This window comes from Oncorhynchus masou, chromosome 12 (genome assembly GCF_036934945.1).
Source record: "Oncorhynchus masou masou isolate Uvic2021 chromosome 12, UVic_Omas_1.1, whole genome shotgun sequence".
NCBI classification, from domain to species: domain Eukaryota; kingdom Metazoa; phylum Chordata; class Actinopteri; order Salmoniformes; family Salmonidae; genus Oncorhynchus; species Oncorhynchus masou.
In genome coordinates this window covers 70,520,644-70,547,139 of record NC_088223.1, presented here as the reverse complement: position 1 = coordinate 70,547,139, position 26,496 = coordinate 70,520,644, and the positions used below count along the sequence as shown (strand labels likewise).

At 43.3% G+C, this 26,496-nt stretch overlaps 1 protein-coding gene across 3 annotated transcripts in view; it reads right to left on the bottom strand.

Moving 5' to 3' along the window:
• LOC135550747 (E3 ubiquitin-protein ligase TRIM37-like) overlaps positions 1 to 22,849 on the bottom strand; it is a 31,884-nt gene extending 9,035 nt beyond the window's left edge. For all 3 annotated transcript variants that reach the window (XM_064981835.1, XM_064981834.1, XM_064981836.1), the window contains exons 1-17: positions 22,457 to 22,849; positions 21,953 to 22,031; positions 20,246 to 20,347; positions 18,562 to 18,602; positions 17,817 to 17,933; positions 14,295 to 14,382; positions 14,054 to 14,176; positions 13,668 to 13,791; positions 13,496 to 13,563; positions 10,492 to 10,616; positions 10,099 to 10,149; positions 9,689 to 9,770; positions 7,458 to 7,534; positions 7,185 to 7,364; positions 6,963 to 7,077; positions 6,685 to 6,882; positions 5,609 to 5,745 (exon numbers count right to left, since the gene is read on the bottom strand). In XM_064981835.1, coding sequence (XP_064837907.1) covers positions 5,609 to 5,745; positions 6,685 to 6,882; positions 6,963 to 7,077; positions 7,185 to 7,364; positions 7,458 to 7,534; positions 9,689 to 9,770; positions 10,099 to 10,149; positions 10,492 to 10,616; positions 13,496 to 13,563; positions 13,668 to 13,791; positions 14,054 to 14,176; positions 14,295 to 14,382; positions 17,817 to 17,933; positions 18,562 to 18,602; positions 20,246 to 20,347; positions 21,953 to 21,973 — 1,649 coding nt within the window. In that variant the 5' untranslated portion in view covers positions 21,974 to 22,031; positions 22,457 to 22,849. The remainder of the gene's footprint in view (positions 1 to 5,608; positions 5,746 to 6,684; positions 6,883 to 6,962; positions 7,078 to 7,184; positions 7,365 to 7,457; positions 7,535 to 9,688; positions 9,771 to 10,098; positions 10,150 to 10,491; positions 10,617 to 13,495; positions 13,564 to 13,667; positions 13,792 to 14,053; positions 14,177 to 14,294; positions 14,383 to 17,816; positions 17,934 to 18,561; positions 18,603 to 20,245; positions 20,348 to 21,952; positions 22,032 to 22,456) is intronic.
• Between the last annotated feature and the right edge of the window lie 3,647 nt (positions 22,850 to 26,496).

Genomic DNA, 26,496 nt, shown 5'->3' with positions numbered 1-26,496 from the left:
GCTGTGGGTTAGTTTTCAGTGGCAGGGACTGAGACTCGTCAGGATCGAGGGAAAGATGAACAGAGCAAAGTACAGAGAGATCCTTGATGAAAATATGCTCTAGAGCACTCAGGACCTCAGACTGTAGTGAAGGTTCACCTTCCAACAGGACAAGGACCCTAAGCACACAGCCAAGACAACAATGGAGTGGCTTCGGGACAAGTCTCAATGTCCTTGAGCGGCCCAGCCTGAGCCCGGACTTGAACACAATCGAACATCTCTGGAGAGACCTGAAAACAACCAACCTGACAGAGCTTGAGAGGATCTGAGGAGAAGGGAGAAACTCCCCAAACACAGGTGTGCGAAGCTTGTAGCGTCATACCCGAAAAGACTTGAGGCTGTAATCGCTGCCAAAGGCGCTTCAACAAAGTACTGAGTAAAACAATTTTTTTTTAAAGGGAATATTTATGCAAATGTACCGTAATATAATTTCTTTTTTTAAGTGCAAAAATGTCTAAAACCCTGTTTTTGCTTTGTCATTAAGGGGCATTATGAGTAGATTGATGAGGGAAAAAACAATTTAATTCATTTTAGAATAAGGCTGTAACATAACAAAATGTGGAAAAAGTGAAGGGGTCTGAATACTTTCTGAACGCACTCTCTCTACTGATGAACTGGATGGACAGTGCACGGCAATGTTCTCGCTGGAATGGTACAGCTTCAGGACAAGTCATTCTGTATTCCAAGTAAGGTGTCCATCTGTCTGCATGTACTTAATGCATGCTGGTATAAATTGGTCTGCTTAAGAAAGCCCTGTACAAATTCTTAGGTATGCCCTGGGGGAGAAGAGGGGATAACAAGGGAAACACAGCAGATATTGTATCAGACTCCAGTACAACATGAGTCAGATCTCCAGCAGAGCTTCTCACTCGCCGCCGCACCACTCAGCGCATTTATAGACAGGGGAACGACGGAGCAACACATCCCAGAGCATCTGTCCAACCAGAGAAAAAAATTATAATAAGCCCTACCGGACCTACAGCAGTGGGTGAGTGAAGTGCCTTGTGGGCAGAGAGTGGGGATGTCAATTGACTGTACTTTCCCCCTACAGACATGGGTCTGTTTGTGTTTGTGTGTGTGTGTATGTATGTAAAAATCATAATCGGTCGACCTCTAGTACCTACACATTATCACATGTGGACCGTATACATAAACACTCACAGAAGGGCTTCCTACGTATTCATACAGACATGGATGTCCAAGGGTCACTATTTGCCCTAGGTACCACTGCAGTCAACGCAGTCAGTCTAGCCACAGTCAAGAGGAATGTTAGGGAGATTACTGAAGAGATGCCACTTATCCAGCAGCAGATGCCCTCAGGCCCTCAGGTTGCAACATGTGGGAAAGTCTCTCCAGGACACTATTCTGGTGGTCAACACACACGCTACTCTCCTGAACAAAACTATCCTGTCTGTAGGAAAGCTAGCAGAGGTCATGAACCATGACTATGCCCATGTCCAATTGGTTCGATTGTTACTGGAGGATTTCCTCTGTGAAGTTAGCTCTTCTATGGACCACTTGGCCATGAATAGAATCCCCTCATATCTAGTGCCCCTCTCAATGGTGCACAACATATTGACCTCAGCTACTTCAACCACGATAAGGCCATTAGTCACATTTGGCCTATAGTCTGGGGTCGGCCATCCCAATACAAGTTGATGTTGATCGTAATGAAGTGGGATTTCTACTGACGTTGCCGGTTGTTGACCTGGAGAATATCTATAGATTGAGAACTGTTTTCAATGTAGGATTTTGGCACGACAGTATCCACATAAAGATTGCCACGCCCCCAGTTGTAGCTTACCAGGAAAACAACCCAGATCTCTCTCTCACCCCTAACCTGTTGATGTGTACTCTAACCAAAGATGTCCACTACCACTGTCCTAGCAAACCGTTTGTCAGGGATAACACTGAGCGTCTTTGTGGTATTAAAGCTATCACCAGCGAAGAACACTTTAGAGCCAAACGAACAGCCAGGGATGGGGCCACCACCACACAAGTGGAGGTGGTAGGGAACCGACGGTTGGTCAACACACCGTTCGCGTCCGCCACTATGACTTGGGCGGCAGGGTAGCCTAGTGGTTAGAGCGTTGGACTAGTAACCGAAAGGTTGCAACCCCAGAGCTGACAAGGTACAAATCTGTCGTTCTGCCCCTGAACAGGCAGTTAACCCACTGTTCCTAGGCCGTCATTGAAAATAAGAATTTGTTCTTAACTGACTTGCCTAGTTAAATAAAAGGTAAAATAAAAACTTACGAACGGCATGACTCCATCACCCAATTGAACCTGTTTTTTCACAGAGGGGGCGATTGTTCACATAGCTCTCTACCAACTTCCCGACGACAGGATAGACACAGAGACTGAAATGCCGGACGCTTTTGCTAAACGTTCCCTTGAGTTACCACAAGCCATTCAAAACCAAATCCGGTAGGAGGGAGCCATGACTGTTGATCTTAGCGTACGGGATGTGGCACTTAGTTGACCTGACTGACTACAGACCAAAAGATTGTCTGTCGCCCGCTCTTGGACGGTGCCGGACAGTATCCTGACTGTTACCATGATCCTTGGTTTTATTTCCCTTGGTGTGTGCACTTACTACGTACACAGGCGCACACATGCAATGGAAGACCTAATGAGGTCTTATACTAGGATCACCTGTGGGACGGAAGCGATCCCGATTTTTTGGAAAGTTGGCAATAGATCTTGAAACCCCCTTAGGGGGCCCCAGTCCCAGCCTCCTCTCCTCTCTAGGTCAGCCCAGTAATGTGCCCAATGTAAGCTTTGGCCTTCAGGGGCCAAGTTGTTCCAAGTGCCTTAACTACCCACCTGCAAGTAGGATCACCCTAGACATGACAAGAGACAATGCCATGATAGAGTCGTTTAGCCAAGACCTTGGACATATATAGAACATAGTCCAAATGAGATGATTACGGTATGGTAGACACATTTTGTATACTTTTATTCCATTCTTTTTCGTTTCATTTCCTTTGACACTTTGGAAGCAGTAGAGCCCCAATGCCGCTCGTTTGGGGAGGAAATGTAATGATGTATTGAGTGTTGTGGACTATTAACGTCTGCCAAGTTACTGCCTAGGTCCACTAGCCGGGATAACCGGGCCGGAACACAGAGCCACTGCCGGACCTCCGAGGTCCATTTTGGTGGTGGTCCGCAGCTTGCGGAAATCCTACCAGGGTGAACCACCAAAGGGGGGGGGGGGCTGCTATGATGATCCAGAAGCAAAAAAGTATTTAGTCAGCCACCAATTGTGCAAGTTCTCCCACTTAAAAAGATGAGAGAGGCCTGTAATTTTCATCATAGGTACACTTCAACTATGACAGACAAAATGAGAAAGAAAATCACATTGTAGGATTTTTTATGAATTTATTTGCAAATTATGGTGGAAAATAAGTATTTGTCACCTACAAACAAGCAAGATTTCTGGCTCTCACAGACCTGTAACTTCGTCTTTAAGAGGCTCCTCTGTCCTCCACCCGTTACCTGTATTAATGGCACCTGTTCGAACTTGTTATCAGTATAAAAGATACCTGTCCACAACCTCAAACAGTCACACGCCAAACTCCACTATGGCCAAGACCAAAGAGCTGTCAAAGGACACCAGAAACAAAATTGTAGACCTGCAGCAGGCTGGGAAGACAAAATCTGCAATAGGTAAGCAGCTTGTTTTGAAGAAATCAACTGTGGGAGCAATTATTAGGAAATGGAAGACATACAAAACCACTGATAATCTCCCTCAATCTGGGGCTCCATGCAAGATCTCACCCCGTGGGGTCAAAATGATCACAAGAACGGTGAGCAAAAATCCCAGAACCACAAGGAGGGACCTAGTGAATGACTTGCAGAGAGCTGTGACCAAAGTGACAATGCCTACCATCAGTAACACACTACGCCGCCAGGGACTCAAATCCTGGTCTGCTTTAGACATTTGCAACATGATGATGTCACAATAACAAAAGCGAATTCATGGGTTTGACTAGTCAGAATCGCAGGTATTTGAGCAACTGAATCTCCACTACTGGGCCTATCTGCTTGTCTGTTTGTTTAGCGGAGAATCAAATATGTTCTCTGTGACAAAACCTGCTTAAAGCGGTGACAATCATAAAGTAAAAACATAACCTCCCGAAATTCCCCTGATAGCCAGGTGCAAGGGGAGAGAAAGGTGCCAACAAGTTGGCTGACATCTTTCCGTGGTAAGATTAAAACAAAATGTAATGTTCACTAGTCTGTAGGCTAATAACCTCACATTTTAGGCCTACATTTAAACTAAGCTACATCAACAAATTGTGTGGTGACAGACATTTTCAGTTGATTAAATTGTGACAACTACAACAAGAAACAATTAGATTCCTGTCCATATTTTACACTGATGTTATGTGCTTTTAAATAGCATTTCCGGTTTGAATGGGAATACCGTGATAGGGTTGCAATTTTCCCAGGAAAGAAAATTGGTTGATTTTCTAGAAAATATTCAACCCTAGTGTATGTGTATGAGTGTGCGTGGTTGGAGCTGGAGAGCTTCGTGTTGTTTTTTTGCACTCAGCCAGGCAGTATGAGGAGCAGTGATGACTCACTGATGGCTCATCTGGTGAGCTCACAGTGAGGGGGTGGAGAAGAGAGAGAGAGAACATGTGAGACTAAGGCTCCAGCAACAGCCCTTCACTCCACACAGTCTCTTCGGGCTCAGGGGTTTGAAAACACGTTGATGAAGTACGCATACACGACTCATATCAAAACTACACTCTAACTAGCACATTCCAGGTTGGGACAGAGGGACACCAAAACAAGTCATTGTAATGATAAGATCGATGTAATGATCGAGAGCATCCTGACCGATTGCATCCCCACCTGGCATGACAACTGCTCGGCATCTGACCGTAAGGCGCTAGAGGGCAGTGAATACGGCACAGTACATCACTGGGGTCAAGCTTCCTGACATCCAGGAGTTATAATACTATGCCGTGTCAGAGAAAGGCCCCAAAAATTGTCAGACGGCAGTCACCCAAGTCATAGACTGTTCTCTCTGCTACCGCACAGCAAGCGGTACCGGAACGCCAAGTCTAGGACCAAAAGGCTCCTTAACAGCTTCTACCCCCAAGCCATAAGACTGCTGAACAATTAAACGAATGGCCACTGGATTATTTACATTAATCCCCCCATTTGTTTTTACACTGCTGCCTCTCGCTGGTTCTTATATATGCATAGTCACTTTACCCCTACCTACATGTACAAATTACCTCAACTAACCTGTACCCCCGCACATTAACTCAATACCGGTACCCTCTTTATATAGCCTCGGTATTGTTATTTTACTTTAGTTTATTTGGTAAATAATTTCTTCTCTTTTTTTACTGCATTGTTGGTTTAGGGCTTATAAGTAAGTATTTCACAGTAAGGTCTACTACACCTGTTGTATTCGGAGCATGTGACAAATAAAGTTTGATTTGAGGATGTGGATATAATTTCTGCATTTCCCCCCCTCTAAATAATTGGGGGACTAAAACTAGAGAGAAAGCTCTGTGGTTAGGGGTGACAGTGGCAATAGGTCACTCACATGGTCTCCTCGTCGATGTCGTTCTCCTCTGTGTTGCTCGTTGCCGTGGAGCTGCCCGAGGTGCTGCTACCGTCCAGAGGGTTCACCTCCTCGTCCCCCGTCAGACAGTCCACTTCCAAGTCCCCATCAGACAGCTCCTGACCACACCACAACGTTAGCGCAGCATTTACATAATAGCATTTAGTGCTTAACCTCTGACACAGCTTTTCCTACTCTGCTGTGTTTGATCTTCATCTGATAAAATGGTGCATGCTTGAGGTCCCCATCAGAAAGCTCATGACTATACGTTAACATTAATGCAACATTAGCGCAATGTTCAGACAACATGCAGCCTAGAGCTCAGCTGCTGACACAGCAAGCATTTCTCCTCTACTGTGCCCCATCTCCCTCTTGAGACACCTTATGATAATGCATGCTGAGGTCAGCCCTTAAGTAGGACTAGAGACATTTTAGGTGGAAAAGGGGCAGAATGATTAAGTGTTTCTGAAATCTAATTTCATCCAGTGCTGTAGACGGGTTGTTTTTATAATGCCATTCATTTTCATCTGAGAAATATTATATGCTTCCTGGATTTTTATGTAACAATGTTTCGGCCCCAGTGGTTATGTGAATACAGGGGAGCAACTTTCACTGGGGATGGGAGGGATATGTCCCCCCCACAGTTTGAAATTACATTTTTGTCCCCCCCCAGCTTTATCATTGGAATGTGATACAAAATGAGGCAACGGTGTGCTTTAGGACCCTGCGGACGTCTCCGAGCGGTGTTTATCTCACTGGATAAAATATAAATAATATATATTATATCCTCCCCCATTTCTAAAACCAAAGTTGCTCCCCTGTGTAAATACAAAGGAGACTATCGTATCCACGCAACATTTAACTGTTTCGACCATTGGGCTCGAGACATACATAGCTATAAAACTTAAGAGTTTCTAATCAGTGTGTTTGGGTACTCTGATCATGTGTTGTGTGCACCATCTTGAATCACAAATATGAACCAATACAGGGTGAACCTCTGTGGTCATCATGAATATGGATGAATGTGATGACAAAGTGCTAATGTCTGAGTGACTCACATTGGAGTCATCGTGCTGGGTCTTCTCCTCCTCCTCCTCTTCCACTTTGGTCTCAGTGGCAGTGGTCTGGCAGCCATCCTCAGCCACGGGACCTTTCCCTGAGCGGGAGTCTCTCTCCGACGTAGAGGTGCCCAGGCGCCGGTCAGGAGGGGAAGAGCTGCGAGACTTTTGCCTACGGAACAGCTCAATGGCCAGCCTCTGACAACATGGAGAAATAACGCAAATCATTTTAGTTTAGATTAATAGGAGATTAATTTGGGGTGATCTAAAACCCACACCTCTTTGAGGTTGTTGATCTGCTGGATGTAGCTGGACTGGGCTGACTCCAGCTGGCTGATGTACCAGTACTGGTCTCTGCACTTCTGGAAGAAGGTGGGTGAACGAACCTGATACCTGTTCAGGGGAGAAAAGTCAACTCAGCAGTCAAAAATGACTCCAATGAAGACACTAAACCCAGAGTTAGAAATGGCATCTTTCTCTCTATTAGTATTAGTGGTAACCTGAGGACCAGGGTGTCAGTCTGCATGTTGAGGTAGCCCTCGCTGGCCAACAGGTCCAGTCTGAAGAAGCGATTGTAGCCCCAGCACTCCCCCACCTCAAAGTCTGATGCAAACTCCCTGATGATGTTCTTAGTGGGGTCGCTGGAGGCCTGATGGACCATCTCCACACGGTACTCATATCTATAGACACAGAAAATACACACGTTGAAGGTGACATAAATTCAAGTGAAAACTTCAATTCAAAGAAAGAATGACAATTTTACAAAAACATACTTTGACGTTTCAGGGAGTCCTGCAGATAGTTCCAAGAAAACGGACAGATAGTTGCCGCGCACCACACCGTTGCCATCCTGAAGGGAAAAAACAAACACACAATATAGCTGCAAGCAGCAAGCAGGGGTTCAAGCTGGATCGGATTTATCTCTAGAGAAACTGTGCAATGTTCACATTGAGTTGACAGAAAAACTGAACAAAATGGAATTCAAATAATTGAACCGACATCGGTCAATTTTGGTTAATTGAGCAGCACCAGTTTTCAAAGTTAAATACTTTACACGTCTTCTTCTCCAGAACCAAATGGACCGATTTGTACATAGAATCTATGTACCCATGTCTTCAAATCCTATATTTTTCAGGACTCCAGCTCAAACAATATGGCCGCTTTAAAAAAAATATATATATATATATATATTTTTTTTTTTATATATATATCTACTCACTGAATTTTTTCCTGTCCAACAGCGCTACGATGTGGCCAAACTGAACCATAATTTTCAGCTTAGCTAGACTCATATCCCTGAACATGGGTGCCAAATTTCATCACTGACTCAAACAGATCAAGAGATATAAACATGTGCCCGTTAGAGCATCATCATGTGGTCGATTTGAATGTGCTTGCATATTTTTTGGACATATGTACCAAGTTATTACAATATGATCAACAGTGTCTGATTTATATGCATTTATGTGCCAGACCATGCCCACAATAATGTTTATTGGTCAGTAGCGGCCAAGTTGTTTGATATACTAGTGTGTAATTTAGCATTAAGAGACCTTGGTCCAGAGGTCATATCTCAAGTTTTGTGCAGATTGGTCCTTCGGTGCCAGAGTAGCATATTAAGTTTAATTCACAAAATTGTAAATGGCGGAAAATCCATCATGGCGGACCTTATGGGTTCGAGGCAAATTTCTTCCTTGTGAAGAGACGGACCTATGTTCAAATTGCATGGGAGGGTGTGGCCTTGATGCACCCTTCTAACCCTTACCATCTCACTGGAATTAAAAATGTTTCAGCAAATTGGCAGAAGCAACATAATAAATATAGCTGCAAGGAGCAATGTTGGGATTCAAGCTGTGGGCACATCGCTCGAGAGGAGCTACTTCTGTACTCTTTATCACGCTTGCCAAATACCACAAATCAGATCATGCAATATGCATACTTTGGACTATTGTTTTATGATATTGACTACTTTAAACTTTTTCTCCAAAACCGCTAGACTGATCGGCACCAAATGTGGTATATATAATCTATCTTCAAACACAATATTTTCCAAGACTCTTACTCAAACAATATGGCCGCAATAACCTTGCATTAATTATTATTTGTCCAACAGAATCCCCATGCGGCCAAACTGAACCATACGTTACAGATTAGCCAGACTCATAGCATGTGTGCCAAATTTCATCACCAAGCCAAACAGATGGAGAGATATAAACATGTGCCGTTTTAGCTCCAATACAGTCGATCTGAATATGCTTGCATATGTTGAGTCTTGACAGTGTTTTGAACAAGTTTAGTTAATACAAGTATTAATGGCTGATTGATATGCATTAATGTGCCAGGCAACACTCACATGAACGTTTATTGGTCAGTAGCACCATGTTGTTTGACATGCTAGTCTGGAAAATATTCAGTTGAGACCTTGGTCCATAGATGCCATGTGAAGGTTAATCCAGATAGACCCAGTGGTCCCGGAGGATATGTGATTTAAGTGTTTTTCACAAAATTCTAAATGCTGTAAAATCCATTATGACGGACCTTCTGGGTCCTTGACACAAATTTGTTCCTTGTGAGAAGAGGGACCTATGCACTGAATTTCAGGACCCGAGGTTATATGGGGTGAGGCGCATTACATTTCAGAGTATGCAATTTCAAGTGCCTGTTATACCGCCACCTTGTGGCCAATTCGCATCTATCGTCAAGTTGCACCCTCCTCTGCCTTACCATCTCACATGAATTTGCATGTTACATTTTCCCTGTAAGAAGAACCGGTATAATAATAATAAACCAGAAGAAACCAGCTTCGCTGCTTGAACCCATAATTATGGTGAACATTAAACCAGAGTTTTTCACAATCTCCAATATTGACAACTTAGTTGTGATAAAGGTGACATATCAAATCTAGTAGTTAGAGTAAGATACGATGAACATAAGAGATCATTAGTAGTTTAGTAGCAATTACTACTAAGTATTAGAGAACATCCAATTGTTGGTGTCTACTCACTGGATAAACCTTGAGTCTCCAGCAGATGCCAGATATCTGGAGTGGGGGGCTATAGACGGGATCTGCCCTCTGTCTTAGGGTGCTGTAAGGACAATGCAACACACAGGCAGAAAAACAAGTCAGATAAGAGGAACCCATTCATTAAAAAAATACAATTTCAACTGCTTCTTGGTGAAGTGTCACAACGAGAGAGAAATTGCTCATTATGGGCCGACGTGTCCCCGGTTGCCTTAATTAGCAGCTGGAACATAAGCACTTAATCAGAGCCTGAGTGTGAGCAATCCAATGGGGTGCTTTGTACTATTTTCCAAAAAACGGAAGCTAAAAGATGTTTTGTTCGATGTTCAAAGACTGTCGATTTCTAATCCTTGTGCATACACAAGCTCATATCCAAACATTTTCAAGACTACCTGAAGTTGGCCAGAACAAAAGTGCTTGAGTCATAGGCAGGAACCAGCTCACTGTGGAGAGAAAGTTGTTCCGTAATTACACTTCTCAATGTCATGAAATATCCATTAAAAAAGCATAACAATATCTTGCTGCATTATGAATAATCCAAATGGAAATATATATCTAACCATACAAAATTGAACTGAACATCTAAAAGTGGATCCTCTTTTCTCTGACGACAATAAACAATTTTAAAAAACACAGCTACAACAGTCTAAAAAGAGGATCCGGAGCATTTTTTTTTCTTAAATCAAGCTCTCTAGTCACAGGATCTGTGGTTTAGTACAGTACCTAGGAAGGTGTGCAGGTACAGTATAATGGGTTTAGTGAAGTAGGTTTAGTTCGTATGTTACCTGGTGAAGTCAGGGGGGACTGGAGTGGTGACAAAGGACTGCATGGGCTTGCGGTGAACCTGCTGGAACATCAGCAGGATCTCTGGGCTCTTGGAGATCAACTCGCTCTTACTGCAGGAGCGCAGCTGTAGGACAGAGAACCACACACAATTGAAGAGTTTTGCAGAGCAACACCTGACCACCACTCCCCCTTCACCCTCACTCTTAACGCATCTTATTTCACTGGAGGCATGACGCACTCAAGGTAAAGTTTGACAGGCGATGAAAAAGCCTAGGTTGTGACTTCAGAGAGGTGAATTCAGAAGAAAACACCTGTGTGTAGGTTTGAGAACAGCTGATAGTCATTTGAGGAAAGACAATGTAAAAAGCATTAAAAGACTAAGAAAAGTCCTGAAAGATTTACATGGCAGAATGTGTGAACTTTGTGACTAACAGTTGAAGCCAGGACACCCATTCTCTCAGGGCACTGGTGACCATTGAATTTAGGCTGTTTTGTAATAAAGAAATCTCTGGACTGTGAAATGGGCAGGATCATCAAGCCCTTGTCAATCGTTGACTCATCTCACCATAAAATCTTGGTGTTTTTCACAAGTTTCAAATCAGGGAAAATGCACCTGGTTTCTTAAAGTTTCAAATTAGTTCGCTCAGAAAACAAAAAGTGAATATCAGTAGTCTGAAGTTGCTTCCTATCCTTTTCTCCCTTTATCTGCACTGATGTGAAAGAACTGGGCAGGTGAAAGCACATCGTGGTCATGAACATCACTACTTTGACCATCCTGTCTGTTCAGGGCAAGTGCAGATGAAGAGGATATAACAAGACAGAAAGCCTCTAGACAATTGGTGGCTCAGTGCCTCCTCTCGCTCAGCTTCCTGCTACCCAGAGTAGAGGTCGACCGATTATGATTTTTCAACACTATGGGAGGACCAAGAAAAGCAGATACCGATTTAAAATCGGCTGATTTTAAAAATGTATTTATTTGTAATAATGACAATTACAACAATACTGAATGTACACTTAGTTTAACTTAATATAATATATCAATAAAATCAATTTAGCCTCAAATAAATAATCAAACATGTTCCATTTGGTTTAAATAATGCAAAAACAAAGTAAAAATGCAATATGTGCCATGTAAAAAAGCTAACGTTTAAGTTCCTTGCTCAGAACATATGAAAGCTGGTGGTTCCTTTTAACATGAGTCTTCAATATTCACAGGTAAGAAGTTTTAGGTTGTAGTTATTATAGGACTATTTCTCTCTATACCAATTATATTTCATATACCTTTGACTATTGGACGTTCTTATAGGCACTTGAGTATTGCCATTGTAACAGTATAGCTTCCGTCCCTCTCCTCGCCCCTACCTAGGCTCGAACCAGGAACACATTGACAACAGGTACCCCCGAAGCATCGTTACCCCATCGCTTCACAAAAGCCGCAGCCCTTGCAGAGCAAGGGGAACAACTACTTCAAGGTCTCAGAGCGAGTGACGTCACCGATTGAAAAGCTATTAGCACGCACCCCGCTAACTAGCTCCGGAGTTGATAGGCTTGAAGTCAATGCTTCAATGCTTGAAGCATAGCGAAGAGCTGCTAACAAACACACGAAAGTGCTGTTTAAATGAATGCTTACGAGCCTGCTGCTGCCTACCACCGCTCAGTCAGACTGCTCGATCAAATATCAAATTATAGACTTAGTTATAACATAATAACACACAGAAATACAAGCATTAGGTCATTAATATGGTTGAATCCGGAAACTATCATTTCGAAAACAAAACGTTTATTCTTTCAGTGAAATTACGGAACAGTTCCGTATTTTATCTAATGGGTGGCATCCATAAGTCTAAATATTCCTATTACATTGCACAACCTTCAATGTTATGTCATAATTACGTAAAATTCTGGCAAATTAGTTGGCAACGAGCCAGGTGTCCCAAACTGTTGCATATACCCTGACTCTGCATGCAATGAACGCAAGAGAAGTGACACAATTTCCCTATTTTAATATTGCCTTCTAACCTGGATTATTTAACTAAATATGCGGATTTAATAAAATATACTTCTGTGTAATGATTTTAAGAAAGCCGTTGATGTTTATGGTTAGGTACATTCGTGCAACGATTGTGCTTTTTTCGCAAAGGCGCTTTTGTTAAATCATCCACCGTTTGGCGAAGTTGGCTGTCTTTGTTAGGAATAAATAGTCTTCACACAGTTCGCAACGAGCCAGGCGGCCCAAACTGCTGCAAATACCCTGTCTCTGTTGCACAGAACGCAAGAGAAGTGACACAATTGACCTAGTTAAAAGATATTCATGTAAGCAGGAAATATTAACTAAAATATATATATCAAAAATATATAATTGTGTATTGATTTAAAAAAAGGTGTTGATGTTTATGGTTAGGTAATCATCCATTTGGTGAAGTAGGCTATGATTCAATGATAAACTAACAGGCACCGCATCGATTATATGCAATACAGGACAAGCTAGATAAACTAGTAATATCATCAACCATGTGTATGTAGTTAACTAATGATTATGTTAAGATTGTTTTTTTAAGAAAATGTGTTTAATGCTAGCTAGCACCTTACCTTGGCTCCTTGTTGCACTCGCATAAGAGGTATCCAGCCAGCCATGCAGTCTCCTCGTGGAGTGCAATGTAATCTGCCATGATCGGTGTCCAAAAATGACCATTACCGATTGTTATGAAAACTTGAACTCGGCCCTAATTAAATCGGCTATTCTGATTAATCAGTCGACCTCTAACCCAGAGTGCTGTGCGGTGTGGAGTGCCAGACTGCCACCGAAAACACTCACTTCCCACTCACATCCTAAACACCGGCCTCCACAAACCACAAGACAACACAGTATGTCCTGCAAGAAACACACCCTCTCAAGCAGGTACAACACATTCCAAACCACTTGTAGTGCTACCTACGGCATTCCTGGTGTTAAATATTTTTTAAATGGTACACTGTATACTGGTATGGTACAAGTCCACATACCTGATGTTCCACCTCCTGCAGGAGAGACTCCAGTAGCTCAGTCTCTTGGGTGAGGGAGGTCTTCTGACCTGTTGGGAGAGGACATTTTCATATAAAAATAATATTTTAGTGACATAGAAGGGCATTACAGTGACAAGAGAGAAACACAAATGGTGTCATGAAATTTGCGTACCCATGAGGGTGATGAGTTTGTTTTTGAGCTGGTTGTCGAGACGGGCAATCATCATCTCTACTGCATTACGAATCTCTCGCACTCGCTCGTCTTTGGCCCCTCGCACTGCTTCCACGTTCCTCTCCTGAGAGAACCCGAAAACATATGTTGAATTAAGGCAGACGGTTGCGGCGTTATAATGTATTTTGGTGGAACGGTAACTTCATCTGTCATCACAGAGGGATAGAGTGGAGGAGGCATCCCATCACAACAGAGGCAAATTAGCTGTAGTGCCCTTGTGCCGTCTAGTGGCAAAATTCAGCAGTGTGCAAAAGTGATATTGATACTATTTTCTCATATGTGTGCTTCTAACCAAGCTAAAAAGAAAAAGAAACAGTGCCCCTCACCACCTCCTGCACCAAGCTGATGAGCTCCATGAGGCGGCGGCGGAGCTTGGCCACCTCCTCGTTCACCTTGGACACGTGCTGCTCGTAGATCTCAGCCAGAGGCTTGAAGGTGTGGCCGCCATGCTTGGGGAAGGAAAAGGGGTGAAGATCAAAATACAGGAATGGACTGACTGAGCACTTGTTTTGTTATACCAAAGGGATGTGGGGCTTGACTGAGAATACTCCTTTGTGGGCCACTTACCATGCCTCCCCACAGAGCACATTGGTGGCAGATGCACTTCTTACAGGTCCAGCAGAACACACTGAGTTTCTCATGGTGGTTCTCACACCTGTAGACAAACCATAGACAACTGACACATCTAGACCCTCTGGAATCTCTTTTCAACACATTTTAAGTCACATTAAGCAGGTTTCGATCCAACCTTTTATTGCGAGTAAAGTACATGTCGGACAAAAAAAATGTCACGACAGGCCTGATGGAAATTCAAATTTGTCGGTAAACTTCCCAAATGTCGAACAAAACAAAATACGCTTGACAATGTGGGCAATTTTTTTGCTGGTGAAATAGATTATGCAACAAGTGCTTCATTCTATAGCTTGAGGACTCCTGATATCTCCAGGAGTGATAAGTATAATTTTTGTCTTTATCTGTTGTCTAGTACGCTCTTTTTGCTCGCTAGGACATTATTTTAAGTGCTGCCCATCTTCGCATTAGCCTACTTGGTGTGTGAACTGCAACTGCTCAAAACTTGCAGATGATTCTTGACACATCTAAGGGGCATGGCAATTTGTGACTTGTTTTGGTAATCAGTGGTTGTATTGGAGGGGGGAGTGGTTTCTCCTCTCCTAGGCATTCAGCAATAAGTGTTAGTACTTCAGTCTCCCCTGTTTTCTCAACGGCAGCTGTAAGCGGCGGTCGAGTCAGTCTCTTCCCCGAAACAAAGACTGCTCTGCCGAGGTGTTCGGGGAAGGCTCCACACAACTCTCTTGCTTGAGAATCTTACCAAGTTATTTTCTGATGATCTCATTTAGCCCTTTTGTAGCTTTGGCAACTATGCGTGTTTTCTATTCCATGTTCGCTCCTCTCCCTGTAAGCTTTACAGACTCTTTACAGAGTTCCTCAATGAGCTTGACACCTTGATAAGCTCATTTCCTGACGATGGCTCACTGCTCTTAGTACTTGGCAACTTCAACCTCCCGATGTATGCCTTTAATTAGTTTCTTTCCAACGCTCTCTTTCCCCTCCTTGCCTTTTGACCTCATCCTTTTCCAATCCCTTCCAACTCACAAGACAGGCAATTTTCTTGATCTTATCTTTACTAGTGGCTGTTAGCCTACAAATCTCACTACAACTCACTCCCCCACTGTCTCCCTTTCCTAGCCACTCAGCCTCTTTGACCCTACCCTCCCCCTTTCCACATCTTATGACTCGCACTGGAAATCTAAACTTTCGGAGGACCTATCATCCTTTCACTCTCTCTTCTTTATCTTCTCTTGCTCTGCATCTGTTGCTAGAGCCACTATCACTCTAAATTTCAAGCTTCTTCCTTTAGCCCCAGGAAACTCTTTTCCACCTTCTCTTCACTCCTTAAATCCTACACCCCTCCCTGCCTGTGGATGACTGTCAACCACTGAATAGGTTTATGACATCCGCTCCTCAATCACAGCCTATTGAGTCCACTGGTCCCACTCACACAGAACTACCCTACACCTTCAACCCCTTCTCTCCACTGTTTCCAGATGAAATATTGTGACTGAGGTCTGGCCACCCGACAACCTGCCAGCTTGACCCTATCCCCTCCTACAGACCATCTCTGGAGACCTAATTCCATTCATAATTTCCCCTCATCCCTGACTGCGTCCCCTCTGACTTCAAAATGGCCAGAATGCTCTCCTCCTCAAAAAACCAACACTCGAGTCGTGTTGCAAAAAACTATGGACCTGTATCCCTTTTTCAAAACACTCGTGTGCTGCCTCTGATCAACTCTTATCGCTCTCAGAATGCTCTTCTTGACGTTGGGCCAGTAACCAAAAGGTTGCTAGATCAAATCCCTGAGCTGACAAAGTAAAAATATGTTGTTCTGCCCCTGAACAAGGCAGTTAACCTACTGTTCACAGGCCTTCATTGTAAATAAGAATTTGATCTTAACTGACTTACCTAATAAAATAAAAAGTCAGGCTTCATGACGGGTCACTCAACCGAGACTGATCCTCTGCGTGGAGGCTCTCCGCACTGCCAAAGCAGACTCTGTTCTCATCCTCCTAGATCTATCCACTGCCTTTGACACCGTGAACCATCAGATCCTCGTCTCCACCCTCTCAGGGCTGGACGTCTCCAGCGCTACACACCCTTGGATTGCATCGTACCTGCCAGGCCACTCCAACCAGGCAACGTGGAGAGGATCTGTGTCTGCACCACATATTCTCACTACTGGTGTCCCCCTGGGCTCGGTTCTAGGCCCTCTTCTCTATATAGACCAAGTCACTCGGCTCAGTCATATCCTCACATGGTGTCTCCTATCATTGCAATGCGGATGACACTCAACTACTTTTCTCCTTCCCCTCTTCTGAGACCCAGGTGACGAGACGCATCTCTGCGTGACTGGAAGATATCTCAGATTGGATGTCAGCCCACCACCTCAAGCTCGAAAAGACTGAGCTGCTCTTCCTCCCGAGAAAGGCCTGCCCGCTCAAAGACCACTCAATCATAGTTGATTTCTCCAGTGTCGCCCTCCCAGAGTACTGAGAACCATGGAATGACCCTGGACAACACCCTGTCGTTCTCTGCAAACATCAAAAGCAGTACCATGCTCCTGCAAGTTCAAGCTCTACAACCCTACCTCAGTCAGTCCTAATCCAGGCACTTGTCATCTCAAGTCTGGACTACTGCAACTGGCTGTTGGCTGGGCTCCCCGCTTGTGCCATCAAACCCTTGCAACTTATCCAGAACGCTGCAGCCCGCCTTGTTTACAACCTTCCCAAGTTCTCCCATGTCACCCAGCTCCTCCACACACTCCATTGGCTTCCAGTCGAAGGTCGCATCCACTACAAGACCGTAGTGCCTGCCTCCGGAGCAACAAGAGGAACTGCCCCTCCCTACCTCCCGGCTATGCTCAAACCCTACACCTCAACCCGAGCACTCAGTTCTGCCACCTCTGGTCTCTTGGCCCTCCCATCCCCACAGGAAGGCAGCTCCCGCTCTGCCCAGTCCAAGCTCTTCTCTGTCCTGGCACACCAATGATGGAGCCAGCTTCCCCCTGAAGCTAGGACAGCAGAGTCCCTGCCCATCTTCCGAAAACACCAGAAAACCCCACGTCTACAAAAAATATCTTATACGACTAAGAGCTTTTTTGTGCACTTCGTCATGAGACTTTTTAATCCGAAACAAGTTTGTTTGTACGGAACACAACTCGTGGGAAAACATTTTTTATGCCGATTGTAGAATATTCACTTTCAAATTGGATGGAAACCTAGAGCCAAACAACAAGCCATTTATAAACTCAGCCCACTTTACAATGTGCTGGGCCTTTCTCATTTCTAAGCTGAAAGGGCACATTGTTCTTGGTTGCTTTTGCCTCATACCGCATTTAGTTTAATGGGGCCCAGGTTGTGTTTGAGGTCTTCAATTCTAACAGAAATATAGGGTATGGATAGAGAGGGGGAGCGAGGGCAGAGAGAGAGAGACAGAGAGAAAGAAAGATGTGGTAGTGATCAATGGGTCAAAGGGGAGCAAGGGATGGAAAGGAGGGATGCTGGGGCTCACTTGTCCTTGTCGTTCTCCTCGTGTTTGGAGAGATTGCAGAGCTGCAGGGTGTCCAGCTGCTGGGTAACCTCTTCAGCCCAGCGGCAGTTCACCAACTCCCGCAGCTGCAGTGGTGCCCTGGAGACAGACACACACAAGGTCATACACAGACATGATCGGTCTTGAAAAATAATGTCCCCTAAATGGTGGCTACAGCCTAAGTCTATCCAAAACCATCTAAACCAATTTGGACAAAGGAACAGTTACATACAGATCTCAAAGTTCAGTATTCCTTAAGATTTCTTTAAAAACTTCTCTTTTAGCATCATTAATACTGGCACTAGATCAGTCCTCACTGTAAATTGGGGGAAATCTATACTTTATTCCACCGATTTACTCTTAACTCTGCTGCCTGAATTCTAAAAAGGTTGTTCTGGAACATAATCAGTAGTAGGCTAACCCCCGCTGCATTTAGCCTAGCGGTTAGAGCGTTGGGCCAGTAACTGAAAGGTCGCCGTTTGGAATCCCGAGCCAGCAAGGTTGAAAAATCTGCCGTTCTGCCCTTGAGCAAGGCAGCTAACCCCCAAAAACAATTGCTCCCCAGGCACCGAATAACATGGATGTCTATTAAGGCAGCCCCCGTACCTCTCTGATTGGGTTAAATGTGGAAGACATATTTCGGTTGAGCAACTGACTAGGTATCCCCCCCTTTCCCTAGTCCTTGCCAGGAATACTAAGTACTGTGTTCAAACACAGAAGGGCTTACCGACAGTGTGGGCATTGGGCTCTCTGCTCAGTCAACCAGCGCTGTCAATAAAAGAGGTTACATGTCAGCATTGCAGATGAGGTTGTAACACTGTATAGATGTATAGGTTTTTACAGGATGCCTAACACCCATGACTGCCTCGAATTCCTATATTTGTAGACTGACACTTCAAAGTAAACACTGTAATGAGAATTGTTCTATACATTAAAATCATGGTATAATGACAGTGGAATATTGGTTTTCCCTTAACATCTTTGGGGTTAGGGGGTAGTATTTTCACATCCGGATGAAAAGTGTACCCAGAGTAAACTGCCTGCTACTCAGGCCCAGATGCTAGGATATGCATATTTGGATATAAAACACTCTGAAGTTTCTAAAACTGTTTGAATGATGTCTGTGATTATAACAGAACTCATATGGCAGGCAAAAACCTGAGAAAAAAATCCAACCAGGATGTGGGAGGTTTGTAGGTTTTCAAGTCTTAGCCTATCCAATATACAGTGTCTGTGGGGTCATATTGCACTTCCTAAGGCTTCCACTAGATGTCAACAGTCTTGTTTCAGACTTCTACTGTGAAGTGGGAGAGAATGAGAGCTGATTGAGTCATGGGTCTGCCAGACGGCCATGTGCTCAGTCAGGCGCATGCCTGAGAGAGTTAGCTCCGTTCCCTTTCATTTCTAAAGACAAAGGAATTCTCCAGTTGAAACATTATTGAAGATTTATGATAAAAACATCCTCAAGATTGATTATATACATTGACATGTTTCTACGAACTGTAATATAACTTTTTTGACTTTGCCTGGACCTAGTGCCTGCTCATTTGGATTACTGTACTAAATGCGATCAAAAAGGAGGTATTTGGACATAAATGGACTTTATCGAACAAAACTACCATTTATTGTGGAACTGGGATTCCTGGGAGTGCATTCTGATGAAGATCAAAGGTCAGTGAATATTTATAATGCTATTTCTGACTTTTGTTGACTCCATAACATGGTGGGTATCTGTATTGCTTGTTTTGGTCTCTGAGCGCTGTACTCAGATTATTCCATGGTGTGCTTTTTCCGTAAAGCTTTTTTGAAATCTGACACAGCGGTTGCAGGAGAAGTATATCTTTAATTCCATGCATAACAGTTGTATGTCAACATTTATAATGAGTATTTCTGTAAATTGACATGGCTCTCTGCACTTTCACCGGATGTTTGAGGGAAAACATAACGCACCAATGTAAACAGAGATTTTTGGATATAAATATTAACTTTATCGAACAAAACATACATGTATTGTGTAACATGAAGTCCTATGAGTGTCATCTGATGAAGATCATCAAAGGTTAGTGATTCATTTTATCTCTATTTCTGCTTTTTGTGACTCCTCTCTTTGGCTGGAAAAATGGCTGTGTTTTTTTGTGACTAGGTGCAGACCTAACATAATCGCATGGTATGCTTTTGTCATAAAGCCTTTTTGAAATCGGACACTGTAGTGGGATTAACAACAAGTTTATCTTTAAAATGGTGTATAATTCATGTATGTTTGAGGAATTTTAATTATAATATTTATTTCTGAATTTGGCGCCCTGCACTTTCACTGGATTTTGGTCAGGTGGGACGTTCGTTCGCGTCCTCACATGCCAGCTGTGAAGTGTTACGCTAACAAGCTAGTCTCGTTGCGACATGTCACTCACCCGTATGCAGCTGAAACAGCAGAGTTTGGAGCAGTGGGGGCAGAGCCGAGCATCCCTCAGCTTCTCCATACAGATGAAACAGCGGAACACCTCCGCAATACTCTGTGTGGCAAGATAGAAGTCTTAAATATTATCAAAGCAAGACTGGAACCATTATACGCATGGACAGGAATCAGTAGGCTCAAATGTGGTGTATGATACATTAATAAAGGCCTAACTTTAAATATTTTCTGTATATTTATAAACAGTCAACTGGCAGGTGTCTTCACTGACATTTTCAACATGTCCCTGATTAAGTCTGTAATACCAACATGTTTCAAGCAGACCACCATAGTCCATGTGCCCAAGAACACGAAAGCAATCTGCCTAAATTATTACAGACCCATTGCACTCACATCCGTAGCCCTGAAGTGCTTTGAAAGGCTGTTAATGGCTCACATCAACACCATTCCCTCAGAAATCCTGGACCCATTCCAATTTGCATAACGCCCCAACAGATCCACAGACAATGCCATCTCTATTGCACTCCACACAGCCCTTTCTCACCTGGACAAAAGAAACACCTATGTGAGAACGCTATTCATTGACTACAGCTCAGCGTTCAACACCATAGTGCCCTCAAAGCTCATCACTAAGCTAAGGATCCTGGGACTAAACACCTCCCTCTGCAACTGGATCCTGGACTTCCTGATGGGCCACCCCCAGGTAGTTAGGGTAGGTAGCAACACATTGCCACGCTGATCCTCAACACTGGAGCCCCTCAGGGGTGCGTGCTCAGTCCCTTCCTGTACTCCCTGTTCACCCACGACTGCATGGCCAGGCACAACTTCAACACCATCATTAAGGTGTAGGACCTCTACACCAGGCAGTGTCAGAGGAAGGCCCTAAAAATAGTCAAAGGCCCCAGCCATAGACTGTTCTCTCTACTACCTCATGGCAAGCGGTACCGGAGAGCCAAGTCTAGGACAAAAAGTCTTCTCAACAATTTTTACCCCCAAGCCACAAGACTCCTGAACAGGTAATCAAATGGCTACCCGGACTATTTGCATTGTGTGCACCCCCCCCCCCCACACACACAGCCCCTCTTTTACGCTGCTGCTACTCTCTGTTTATCATATATGCAGTCACTTTAACCATATCTACTTGTACATACTACCCCAATCAGCCTGACTAACTGGTGCCTGTATATAGCCTCGCTACTGTTATTTTCACTGTCGTTTTATGTCTTTATTTACCTATTGTTCACCTAATTTTTTTTTTTATTTTTTTTTAGAAATTGCACTGTTGGTTAGAGCCTGTAAGCAAGCATTTCACAGTCAGGTCTACACCCGTTGTAGTTGGCGCACATGACAAATAAACTTTGATTTGTGCACAATGAGCACAGGGGGGGCTCAGTCATAGACAAGGAAGCAGGAATCAATTCTCATTTGGTACAGTTGGTGCACAATCCGATGTAAATTACTGCCTGGTGGGGTGAGCTATATTTGGAACCCATAACCCAGTCTAATGCCAACGTTGGCTGAGAGCAAAATCTATAGTCTAGTGATATGTCCTGAGCTCAGGAGTGCTTGCATCCATCCATCAGTTTAGGGCATGTCAAGTTGTTCACTCAAATGTCATAGAGATAGGTATTTATCTAAAAGCTACACAGAGGGTAACCAGTGACATACATGTGCATTTAAACTGATGTGTAAAATGTAAACACACCTCAACACTTTGTTCATCCATCTCAGCCAGTTTGCTTTTCTTCAAATGGAGGAAATTGGGTGAAATATGAATCCAATACCTATTTTCATGGAGAGAAAGAAAACAATAGCGTCAAACGAAAATGTAGATAAAGGTCCAGTCAAAAATAGTGTTTTCTTGTCACTTCCAACGCATGAAGGAATTAGTTTACGATATCAAGCAATGTTATTGTTCAATAACTTCTAACGGACAATTGATTTTGGCTCTGTGTGACAGGTTAGATAACGTTAACTAGCAAGGTGAGGTGGTCTCTTTGCGAACTAACAACACTGCGGTTTCCAAAACGACTATATTAATTACAAATTGGCATGGTGTTGAACAACATAGCTGACTAGCAACACAAACATAAAAGAAAATCAAGGAAGGTGTGCGTGATGAGTGCGAATTTAAACGTATAACTAAGGTTAACTAATAACGTTAGCTGATTATGATAGCGAGCTAACGTTAGATAACTGGTTACCTTACCTTCTCAGATGCTAGCTGGCTTAGCTAGCTATTTCAACTTTCTTCCGAAAGTTGATAACACGCAGATGTTCCACTATTATTTTGGATGTGTGAAATTGGTAGCGTCAATGAGCATGATTCCAAACCTCAACTATACAATAAACGACTTAGCATTAAGCATCGAGCTAACATGGCCCTTCACTAGCTAGCAGCCCAATTGACAGACAGCTAAATTGCCTCCACTGTAAATATCAAATTCATACTGTAGACAGGCTTCATTCAATGATACGCGTGCACGCAAAACTAGCATCGTTTTTGCAACCCGTGGCTACATTTGTTTTTCTTCCATGATGCAGGCTATAATCTGCTGCAGCTACATATCACCATTGGAGACCATTTCCATGTTTATCGCGATTGCTTCAACCAATGTAAAACAGCTGAAGCGGTGGAAGGTGGGACCTTTCTCACTGTTATCCAATGAGCAATGGCCCGTATAAATATGAGAAGGGTAAATCGACACACCCACACATGTTATAAAAGCAATCTCTACAAGAAAGTGGGAAGACAAACAGTAACAAAATAATCTTATTCTCCCAATGCATTCCTTCCTTCTAAACGCAGCAAAAAAAGAAACATCCCTTTTTCGGGACCATGTCTTTCAAAGATAATTCGTAAAAATCCAAATAACTTCACAGAGCTTCATTGCAAAGGGTTTAAACACCGTTTCCCATGCTTGTTCAATGACCTATAAAGAATTAATGAACATGTACCTGTGGAACGGTAGGCAATTAAGGTCACAGTTATGAAACTTAGGACACTAAAGAGTCCTTTCTACTGACTCTGAAAAACACCAAAAGAAAGATGTCCAGAGTGCCTGCTCATATGCGTGAACATGCCTTAGGCATGCTGCAAGGAGGCATGAGGACTGCAGATGTGGCCAGGGCAATAAATTGCAATGTCCGTACTGTGAGATGCCTAAGACAGAGCTACAGGGAGACAGGACAGACAGGCTGATCGTCCTCACAGTAGCAGACCACGTGTAACAACACCTGCACAGGATCGGTAGATCCGAACATCACACCCAGGTACAGGACTGCAACAACAACTGCCTGAGTTACACCAGAAACGCACAATCCTTCCATCAGTGCTCAGAGACTGTCCGCAATAGGCTGAGAGAGGCTGGACTAAGGGCTTGTAGGCCTGTTGTAAGGCAGGTCCACACCAGACACCACTGACATCACCGGCAACAACGTCGCCTATGGGTACAAACCCACCGTTTCTGGACCAGACAGGACTGGCAAAAAATGCTCTTCACTGACGAGTCACGGTTTTGTCTCACCAGGGGTGATGGTCAGTTTCACGTTCATCGTCGAAGGAATGAGCGTTACACAGAGGCCTGTACTCTGGATTGGGATCGATTTGGAGGTGGAAGGCCAGTCATGGTCTGGGAGGTGTGTCACAACATCATCGGACTGAACATGTTATCATTGCAGGCAATCTCAACGCTGTGTGTTACAGGGAAAACATCCTCCTCCCTCATGTGGTACCCTACCTGCAGGCTCATCCTGACATGACCCTCCACAATGACAATGCTACCAGCCATACTGCTCGTTCTGTGAGTGATTTCCTGCAAGACAGGAATGTCAATGTTCTGCCATGGCCAGTGAAGAGCCCGGATCTCAATCCCATTGAGCACGTCTGGGACCTATTGGATCGGAGGGTGAGGGCTAGGGCCATTCCCCCCAGAAATGTCCTGGAACTTGCAGGTGCCTTGGTGGAAGAGTGGGGTAACATTTCACAGCAAGAACTGGCAAACCCGGTGCAGTCCATGAGGAGGAGATGCACTGCAGTACTTAATGCAGCTGGTGGCTACACCAGATACTGACTGTTACTTTTGATTTTGACCCCCTTTGTTCAGGGACACATTATTCAATTTCTATTAGTCACATGCTGAGTTTATTTCTAGTTAGAAATCTAGCAACTAATGGGATTTCAGTTTCCACTGGTGGTGAATTGGCACTAATTTAATTAGGCCTATATATAATATAAGTAAATAGAAGAAGATGCATTTTTTCCTCTCTATTGAACAAAAAAAATAAAACATTGACTGTAAAATAACAAAATTATCCTAATTGTCAACCCAAAATTCATGACAGTCACTGGATTAGGTTGCATAATATCACAATACTCTCTCAGTAGTCTATTACACTTCTTAATAAAGCATTGTGATTTACTTTAGTTGACAGTGAGAGGACATTTCTTTTTTTGCTGAGTTTATGTGCAAAATCAAGTTTACTTACAATACCAGTCAAAAGTTGACACACCTAGGTTTTTCTTTATCTTTACTATTTTCGACACTGTAGAATAATAGTGAAGACATCAAAACTATGGAATAACATACATGGAATCATGTAGTAACCAAAAAAGTGTTAAACAAATCTAAATATATTTTATATTCTTTAAAGTAGCCATCATTTGCCTCGATGACAGCTTTGCACACTCTTGACATTCTCTCAACCAGCTTCATGGGGAATGCTTTTCCAACTGTCTTGAAGGAGTTCTCACATATGCTGAGCACTTGTTGGCTGCTTTTCCTTCACTCTGCAGTCCAATTCATCCCAATCCATCTCAATTGGGTTGAGGTCGGGTGATTGTGGAGGCCATGTCATCTGAAGCAGCACTCCATCACTCTCCTTCTTGGTCAAATAGCTCTTACAAATAGTCCTTGGAGAGTGTTGGGTCATTGTCTTGTTGAAAAACAAATTATAGTCCCACTAAGCGCAAACCAGATGGGATGGCGTATTGCTGCAGAATGCTGTGGTAGCCATGCTGGTTAAGTGTGCTTTGAATTCTAAGTAAATCACAGACAGTGTCACCAGCAAAGCACCATCACACATCCTCCTCCATGCTTCACGGTGGGAATCACACACACAGAGATCATCCGTTCACCTTCTCTGCGTCTCACAAAGACACGGCGGTTGGAACCAAAAATCTCACACTTGGACTAATCAGACCAAAGTACTGATTTCCACCAGTCCAATGTCCATTACTCGTGCTTCTTGGCCCAAGCAAGTCTCTTCTTATTATTGGTGTCCTTTAGTAGTGCTTTCTTTGCAGCAATTCAACCAAAAAAGCCTCTGAAAAGTTGATGTTGAGATGATTTACTTGAACTTTGTGAAGCATGTATTTGGGATGCGATTTCTGAAACTGGTAACTCTAATGGACTTATCCTCTGTAGCAGAGGAAACTCTGGGTCTCCCTTTCCTGTGGTGGTTCTCATGAGAGCCAGTTTCATCATAGTGCTTGATGGTTTTTGCGACTGCACTTGAAGAAACGTTCAAAGTTCTTGAAATGTTCCAAATTGACTGAACTTCATGTCTTCAAGTAATGATGGACTGTCGTTTCTCTTTGCTTATTTGTGCTGTTCTTGCCATAATATGGACTTGGTATTTTACCAAATAGGGCTATGTTCTGTATACCACCCCTACCTTGTCACAACACAACTGATTGGCTCAAATGCATTAAGAAGGAAAGAAATTCCACAAATTAACAGGGCACACCTGTTAATTGAAATACATTCCATGTGACTACCTCATGAAGCTGGTTGAGAGAATGCCAAGTGTGTGCGCAAAGCTGACATCAAAGCAAAGAGAGACTACTTTGAAGAATCTCATATAAAATAGATAGTTTTTTGGTTACTACCTGATCCCGTGTGTTATTTCATAGTTTGTCTTCACTATTGCTCTACAATGTAGAAAATAGTAAAAATAAAGAAAAACCCTTGAATGAGTATGTGTGTCCAAACTTTTGACTGTTACTGTATATCAACTATGCCATGCTCAAAACTGTTCTGAAATATGGATTTCCCACTAAACATGCCTTATTCCGAAGCCTAATTTGAACCTGAGGGAGAAATTGACCCACATACTAAATACAGAACGCTTGGAGAGAAGTGGAGCTGCCTTCTGTGAATGTGGGGCAAAATTAATGAGCCATTTTTTATGTCCCCAGTGAAGCTGAATAAAATGTAAGTCTTCCATTCAGGCTAGCCCCATTGAGAC